Genomic DNA, 8,491 nt, shown 5'->3' on the forward strand with positions numbered 1-8,491 from the left:
ATTTGCATTATAAATGAATAAATAAAAAGTATTGCACTATATATACCATGGTGTGTGTGTGTGTATATATATATAATACAATGTAGATACAATGTAGTATCTATAATACTGCAATGAGAAACTTGTATTTTTACAATTAAAAGTGATAAAAACTAATTCTTTTTTTTAATAAACCTTTATAACCTTCAAAATTTGTATTTAAACACAGCCACATTCTTTGTCCCAACTGTGGCTACATAAACTCATTACTGCAACTCCGAAACCCAATAAACTCATTATTCTAAGTTCACACTGCTCATTATGTGGTTTCTTCACCACAATCATCCCTCTTTTCACACTCAGCTGCTCTCTCATTCTCCTGTGTGTGTTCGCTTCTTCCCAGCCCTCTGCTTTTGTCTTTCTGTTTTCACAGCTTGCCCACTGTGCTCCTGTCCTCCCTCACACCTCTATTGTAATGCAGGACAGCTCTTGGGGAACTGTAATCTTGGACTGCAGCAGAGCTCTTCACACCTGGGTGCGACCCGCCCAAACACACACACGGACACACACGCACACATACACACATATGCACATACACGCATACTTCCAGACCCCCTGCAGACTCTGAAGCTGTCAGTGATTTATTACTTAGATATATGCAGTGACCTGCTGCAGTTCCTACCTGGAAGAATAAAAGAGACAGGAGGATGGGACTAGATTTCTTCAAATATAAATGCACAGACATACATCTACACACAAACACACACACATGCACAGTCAGGGTGATGTCATTGGCTGCAATGATGGCACGTCTGAGGAAATGGAGAACGCTGCCGTTGGACCACACACACAAACACACGGCGAAATCTGGTTACAGGACCACAAAAGACAAATATTTTTTAAATTAGTTTAATAACATTTTTTTTTACATTTACATTTTAGCAGACATGCTCATCCAGGATGACTTGCATACCGTATACTATCAGAAACATCTTCATGCTAGTTCGGATACTGTTTCTGGGCCTAAAAGTGCTATGAGTACCTAGTCACATTTTTTAATCAGTATATATTTAAATAGTTATTACTGAAAATATTGTATTTTGTTTGGCGTCAGAAGTGTAAAGACAGAAGTGTGTTAATGCAGGGTTTTAATGTATCTTGTAGGACAGTTGATCAAATAAGGGCTCCAAGAGAAGATTGTATGGAGCAGGGTGTGATAAGTGTCTCCATGTGGATTGTGACTGGGTTGGGTTGTGCCGTATTCTGTGGGTAAATTCTCAAATCTGATTTCCTTAAAACCATTTATCCAATATCTATCCCGCATATGCTTTGTATAGGAAACCTGGAGCCTATCCCTGGGAAAATAGGGCACAAGGTGAGGCACACCAATCCATCACAGGGCACAAGCACACACACACACACTCACTAATGACAATCAGCCAACATTACATGCCTTTAAACTGTGGGAAACTGTGGTACCAGGAAGGAACCCACCAAGTACAGAGATAACATGCAGACTTCACAAATAGAGATCAAAGGAAAAATTTGAACCACCAGATGCTGCATGGCAACAGTGCTAACCGCTAATACTTACACTAATCAGCCACAACATTAATACCCCCAGCAGGTGAATTGAATAGCAAGGTTATTTATGATCCTGTTACCTGGTGAGAGGATCATGGGTACACACGGGCTGCCCTGCCTCATTCTGCAGAAAAGCCAATGTAGCACAGACTGCTGAAAAAGTGATATGAGTGAGAAAAAATGTGTTTAAATAATAATGAGATTGTCTCTGATGAGCAAGCCAAGGGTGGCAAGGAAATACTCCCTGAGATGGCAATAGAAAGAAACCTTAAGAGAAACCAGACTCAACAGGGAACCCATCCTCATTTGAGTGATAACAGGTAACAGGAATTATATAACAACATCATATGTTTTAGGCTGATGTAAGTTCAGTATAACAGAGGTTAAGATGGAGTCCAGTTCAGTTCAAAGTCATTGGTCCAGCCTTTAAATTCTTCATAACTCAAATATACTGAGCATCCATGGGGTGCGCTGGACAAACAAGTCCGATGCAAGGAGGCCCCACCCTGCAACCCACAGCACAAAAAGGATCCGCTGCCATTGTCCACCACAGCACACGCCCAGAGGTCTTATGGAGTCATGCCCTGGGGGGCTAGAGCTGCGCCGTGGCACCAGGGGGAATGTAAAAATATCAGGCTTAATTTGCATTCAAAATATTCGGCTTTAATGTTATGGCTGATCAGTGTATATATTCATATGATATTCCGACAGTAGTTCTGTCAGTTCTATATTACAAAACATTTCTAGCATTAATTAGTAATGAAATTAGTATAAAACTTACCATTAATCCGCCCCTTCAAAAATTTTATTGTTTCTGTTAGCTAATACTTTGAGATTTGTGAGACAGAACAACACATCGATAAACTGGTTTATTAAAAGCTAAATCTGCGATGTTCAACAAAGAAACCACTTTGCATCTGGTGTGTTATTCCCTATTTGAAGCAACTGTGCCTATTTACTATTTAACTGTTAATCTGTCTGTTTCCAGATTTTTAATACCCATACAAATTCTTGATCCTGAGATTTTTCTGTCATACAAGCCATTTCCGAAATGTAAAAATAATTTGATTGGGACTAGAACTATAAACCTTTAGTATTATAATTATAGCGCAAGCTTAGTCACATTGAGTTACTACTGATCCTGCGGAAACGACTTCTTGTTTTGCTAAAAGGTTTGTACTGATGCATCTCAGGTAGAACGTTATACTGTATCCCCCATCAAATGAATATCCATCACATCGCATCTGTAAACACAAAACACAGTCATGGAGAGAGATATCTGTCCAACCTTGGATAGCCATCAGTAAAGGCTATACACAGCCATTTAGATCATGTGGAAAGTGTCACTGTGTGTGGACGTGAGGGAGAGGAGGCTTTAACTCGTTTGCCCTCAGGCCTTAAAAACGCTGCGGCTTTTTCCACTGGTCACTTAAGGCCATGTGTAAAGAAATTCAACAGTTTCTTCATGCGAATGGTTACGTTACCATGATCGCCCCCACAAAGAACCCTATTCGGGAGCTCTGTTTTCAACAAAAGTGTAAGCTTTGTCTCTGGTCATTTTTTTGGGTCATTTGTTTATTTGTTTATTTGTTTTTTCTAGGGATGGACAGATAAGGCCTCTGTCCAGTGTAGGGTGCCACCCTGTGACCTTGTAAAAGAAAACCCATGCAAAATTAATGCGAGAAACATGAGCGTACTGTTTTGTTTTGTCCATTTGAAAGCTCTTGGGGTCATAAATTATGTTCACTCAATCCTCTCCTCCTCCTCCTCTTCTCCTTCTCTTCTCCTTCTCCATAAGGGCAAGGGTATCTGAGGTGGGGCACACTCCTTTGCTAGATTACGGTTCAGTGCCACAGGCTCAGGTTTGCATTCTGATTTATACCAGAGCATATATGGCAGGTTCATTGCTCAAGTAAGTTTTATACTGGGCTCAAAAGCAATCCATGACCTCATCATTCGACTGCATCCATCAAAATCACCGAGATCACCAGACGCACAAAATTGAGCTGAGGGGGTTGTCTGGAGGTATGAACTTCTACCCTCATCATTAAAAAAAGGAAATTGTATTTGTATTTTTTCGATCTAGACGCATAATATTTTTAAAGCCTAAAAATTTAAATACAAGGCTTATGGTTTATTTTAAAAGAATATATATATATTATAAAAAAAACTTTTTTTTATTATTGAAAAAAGGACAGGTCCATTCAAACCAAATAAACCAACCAAAAGTTGGCACTTAAACATGATGGGACTTATTTATTTTATTTATTACTAAACTCACTTATTTTTTTAATTATTATAAATTAAATTATAAAATCCTTTGTGTTGTGTGTGTGGTATCCAGGGTCTACTCCGCCGCATGTCCCGAGTTCCCTGAGAAGAGCATCCAGTGACCCTAACCAGGATAAGCGAGTGAGTAAAGGATGAGATTCTCAGTGTCCGGTGCTCCAACAAATAAGCAGTCAGATAAAATCAAAATAAAATCGAGGTAATAAAAATTCTTACTTACTCTCACTCACTTGCTTTATCATAGTCAGGGTGGAAGTGGATCTGATGCCTAGATTCCCAGGGACACCGGGTGTGAGGGGGCAATACACCTTGATCGAGACACCAGTCCATCCTAGGGCACCATGAAAACAAATATGCATTTGGAGGAACAATCTAATTTAGTCAGTCCAGCTCCTAGCATATTCTTCGGAGCTTGAAGGGGAACCCAGGGACCATGAAGACAGAATTTAAAAAATTCTCCGTCTCACACAAGGGGGTCAGACCTGCTGCCTTTATCTTACAGTTTTTGCCCGTTGCTTGAACACATTTTGCAAAGCTTTGCTCATTGTGCCAAAACTCTAAACACAAGTAAACATGACACAACACTGGGAAATATACCATTCACATCTGTGCCAAATTAAAACTCAAAACCTAAACTCTGCAATCAAAACCTAACATTCCTTTGTCAAAATGTAACTCTGTTGACAAAATGACACATACTTGCATCATATGCAAACACTTTTAGATCAAGGGGAACACACTAGTCTACTTTATATAAAACACTCCAGTCTTTGATTTTCATTGTTGATTCAGAAGGCATATTTTCAGGAGACACATTTTCAAACAACCAAAAAAGCAAATAGGCCTACTCAATATTGTACATTGCAGCACCATGAATTCAGATAAAAAATAAAAAATAAAACATAATACAGTAATAGAAAAAACACTATGCTGTAAACACAAAAAATCATGACAATTGTGCATACGTGGGCTCATGGATCCCGCCGTCTGTTGGGGTCTGGCCACAGGACCTCATCGACATCACAAGCAATGTCTTCTCCCGCTGGGCACCGGGGAAAATATCCTCTTGCATGTCGAAACCATCCATGGATTGCTGTCACCTGAATGTCTCCGCAGGCCTGTTCCATTGCCTGCAGAAGAGGCATCGGGGCATGCGGTTGGGGGTTTAAAAATGGTGAGTAAGGGGGCAAGTATACCACTTCAAATTGATTGTGGTTGGAGAACCAGGCCTGGACCAGAGCAGCCCTTTGGAAACTGACATTATCCCATATCACCACAAACCTGGGCTGATCTGGTCTGTTCTGTACAACTATATTATGGAGAGCATCTAGAAATGTGAGTATATGTTGGCTATTGTATGGACCTAGTTTTGCATGATGATGGCGGCACACAATGTGATATTTCCCCTGCGCTGCCCTGGGACGTGCACAATTGCCCTTTGGCCAATTACATTACGACCCCGTCGTCTTGTTTTGCACAGGTTGAATCCAGCTTCATCAATGAAAATGAATCCATGCGGCTGTGCAGCTCCATCCATGGCCAAGATTCTCTGTAAAAAAAAAAAAATAAAAAAAAAAGAGAGAACATATTACTGTACTACAGTGCTACACATACAGAACCCTCACCCCATCACACAGGTACCTGTGTAGCTCTCAGAATGGATCCATGTGGTACTGATATGGTACATATTCAGCTGCTACTGGATTTCACCAATACTGTATTGTAAATGTAAAGGACAGTTACACTTACCCGTACATATTCAGCTCGAAGTCCTTTGACCCTGTCACTGTTCCTCTCAAATGGGACTCTGTAGAGCTGCTTCATGGTGATGCTGTGTTTTCCCAAGATGCGTCTGATGGTGGTGATGCTCACATGGTTTATGTTGTTGAACACTTGCCTGTCTGCAAGTATTTTCTTTCGTAGCTGGTGGAGACGGATGGCATTGTCTGCCTTCACTAGGTCCACAACGGCAAGTTCCTGCTGTTGTGTGAACAGGCGTTGGCGTCCTCCCCCAGAAGGTCTTCGAGTCATTCTAGAGGAATACAACCACATTGTCATCGGTTTGCTTATTTTTCTTACAGTACTTTACTGTATATACTGTATCATCCACTGTACAACACTGTACTTCAATATAAGTAATCATGGTATGTTTCACAAAAACTACCACTTTGGCTGCAAAAGGAGCATTAGCACCCTGCAATACCCTGTACACTTGATATGGTAATGTGATGTACTGTAGAACAGTGCTATAAAAACCATCTGAGTAGAGTAGAAGGTATGATGCCACTGTGAAGCCTTAGATGTGGGTGGACTCTCTGTCCAGCTTCCCTCTGATTCAGGCCATGGTTGATGACATGGTCCACCAAAGTTGCTCTTATATCATCAAAAATATGGGTACATGCATGGCCGCCGCCGCCGCCTCCTCCTCCTCCTCTTCCTCCTCTTCTTCCTCTTCCTCTTGCTCTCCCTCCATCCATGCTTGCAAAGTTCTTGAAATGGCTAAACTGAGGGCTTTTTGTAGTTGGCTAATTGGTGTTCAGTTTTGCAAGTAAGTGCCTTCAAGTGTGTATTTGAGTGGTTGCAATTACCCGATGTGTTTTGTATTTTGGATACATGTGTTTTCCTAATGGCACCCTGAGATTTTATTTTTGAACGAAGTGTCTTATGTATAAAATAGAGTGTAGTATGCAGGACCATGTGTGTTGCATAAAGGAGTAAGTGTGTTGCATAATTGCAACAAGAGTGCAAAGCAGCGCTTTTGTTTAAGGTATGGGTACATGTGTTTGAGGTATGGTAACAAAAGCTTCAAGTTGTGTTACTTTAGTCTAAGCATGGATTTATAGTGTTCAAGCAACTGGCAAAAACTGTAATACCAATTTTTACATATCCACATATTCTTTGTTGGTTGCTTACTTATTCACCGTCCTGTTTATTTTGACAGATGACTTCATAATAACTTAATCTTGTTTTATTGATATTGGCAAGGCTAACTCGATCAGAGTATTGATTAACAATAACTATGTTCACCCAGCTACTTACAGACAATATGCATTTTGCTCATAGTTCAGTTAAGTATGATTTGATGCTTACTTTATTATTAACAAGGGTTTTCATTTATTGAAATAAATATGTAACAGCTTTACCTTTTCTAATTGTTTGATTTTAATTACAAAAGTGTAGTCGAGAGCAGATATTTTTGTATCTGGTTTGGGGCTGTACGGTTGCGTTTTATCGTTGGCATTACGTTATAAAACTTGAATTGTTGGTGAATGTTCATTGATTGACCACACTTTGGTCATTTAGAATAACATCTCCCCAGTTAACTATTATACTTTAACTAAGGGAGTTCTTGTTGTTTATAAATGTCCATGCAACATTTATAGTTTGTTATGTGAGGATATACTGTAGTACCAAAATACCCATATAGCTGATGATGTTGTGTTTAATATTTAAATATTTTTGTTAAGCAATGCAATATCACAACACTTTGCATCAACCTTATTTGTGAAATTTTACGGGATTTTTAAAGAATTATTATTATCATTTTTTATTATATATATATATGAACTTCCTAATAATGTTTGCTGTTTAGGCATCGGGCTAGGTAGGATGAATTGTGGGTAAAGAACTTTGCCTAAGAATACCAATATGATTCTTGGATTTGAGCTTGCATTCAATGCTCTTTAAGTAATGTTTAATTAATAAATTAAACTGTGAGTTCTTGCTGTTTGTGGTCATGGCTGCTGCTTTACTGTGTCTTTTTTTTACCATTTTGTTCGTGTTTATATTTAAATTATTATTACATTTGAAATCACCTACTCCTAACCTTATCAGCATGTAAGTGACCTAATATTAACCGAGCCACCAGTCCAAACAGCAGTAACTCCTCAAATCTGCATGGTTGGACAACCTGGGACTAGGATTAGCAGTGTTGTAATAATGTGGTGGTAATGAATTTTGGGGTGTGTGTGTGTGTGTGCAGTGATGGATTATGGAACACCAGCTCTCTGTGACACTGTAAAAGCTCTAGGGCTATTTTCTTCCAAACAAGAACAGCTGTTGTTTTTGCCATTGTGCCTCAAATGGTGCCACACTCACCAAGCGGGACTGCTGGATTAGGCATTATAATGTGTGACCTTAAAATCATAAACCACACTAAAGCGTTTTCATTTGGGTGTCATATTAGCCCTATTACCAAGCATGTTTGCAAACTGAAAATCTAACTGTAAGTAATTAAAAATACTCATTTTAATTTGTCCAGTGTTGCCTCTGTTTGTTTATTATGGGTTCTAAATCTATTTTAGCACTCCTATAAATCTGCTTTGTGTTAGTATACAATGTCGGAATACAACATAAAGTAATCAAATCGAAAAATCCAATTTCACAGCTCATTTTGTCAAATTGGTTAATGTTCAGTAACTGACAACAGGCCATTAATAACAACAAATGACATCACCCTTTATTTATTATCTTTTTTACCAGAATCAATTAGGCTTGGTTTACTTGCAGTGGGTCCTTGTCAATAAAAAGCTAAATCAATCCATGTTAGCATGCATGGCCACTCTTCCCATGAAACCCTTTAAACTGTTATGCTGTGCTGGTACATTGCTAATCATTTTATCATCCTTAAATGTGTTTA

At 39.1% G+C, this 8,491-nt stretch overlaps 1 protein-coding gene across 1 annotated transcript; it reads right to left on the reverse strand.

Annotated features, from left to right (window-relative positions):
• Positions 1-4,823: 4,823 nt before the first annotated feature.
• On the reverse strand, positions 4,824-5,883 carry LOC128535778 (uncharacterized). The gene is made up of 3 exons (XM_053509827.1): positions 5,602-5,883; positions 5,308-5,401; positions 4,824-5,161 (listed from the first exon to the last, which is right to left on the reverse strand). Exons 1-3 carry the CDS (start codon positions 5,881-5,883, stop codon positions 4,824-4,826), a joined length of 714 nt encoding a protein of 237 aa, XP_053365802.1.
• Between the last annotated feature and the right edge of the window lie 2,608 nt (positions 5,884-8,491).

The sequence above is a fragment of the Clarias gariepinus genome, chromosome 13 (assembly GCF_024256425.1).
Source record: "Clarias gariepinus isolate MV-2021 ecotype Netherlands chromosome 13, CGAR_prim_01v2, whole genome shotgun sequence".
NCBI lineage: Eukaryota > Metazoa > Chordata > Actinopteri > Siluriformes > Clariidae > Clarias > Clarias gariepinus.

Bases quoted from the DNA above. Each gene is read 5' to 3' on its own strand.
- LOC128535778 (XM_053509827.1), bottom strand. From the start codon at position 5,883: ATGACTCGAAGACCTTCTGGGGGAGGACGCCAACGCCTGTTCACACAA. The intron at 5,402-5,601 runs GTAAGTGTAACT...TTTTTTTTACAG, and splicing joins TTCGAGCTGAATATGTACGG to AGAATCTTGGCCATGGATGG. The intron at 5,162-5,307 runs GTAATGTAATTG...TCCATAATATAG, and splicing joins CAAAACAAGACGACGGGGTC to TTGTACAGAACAGACCAGAT.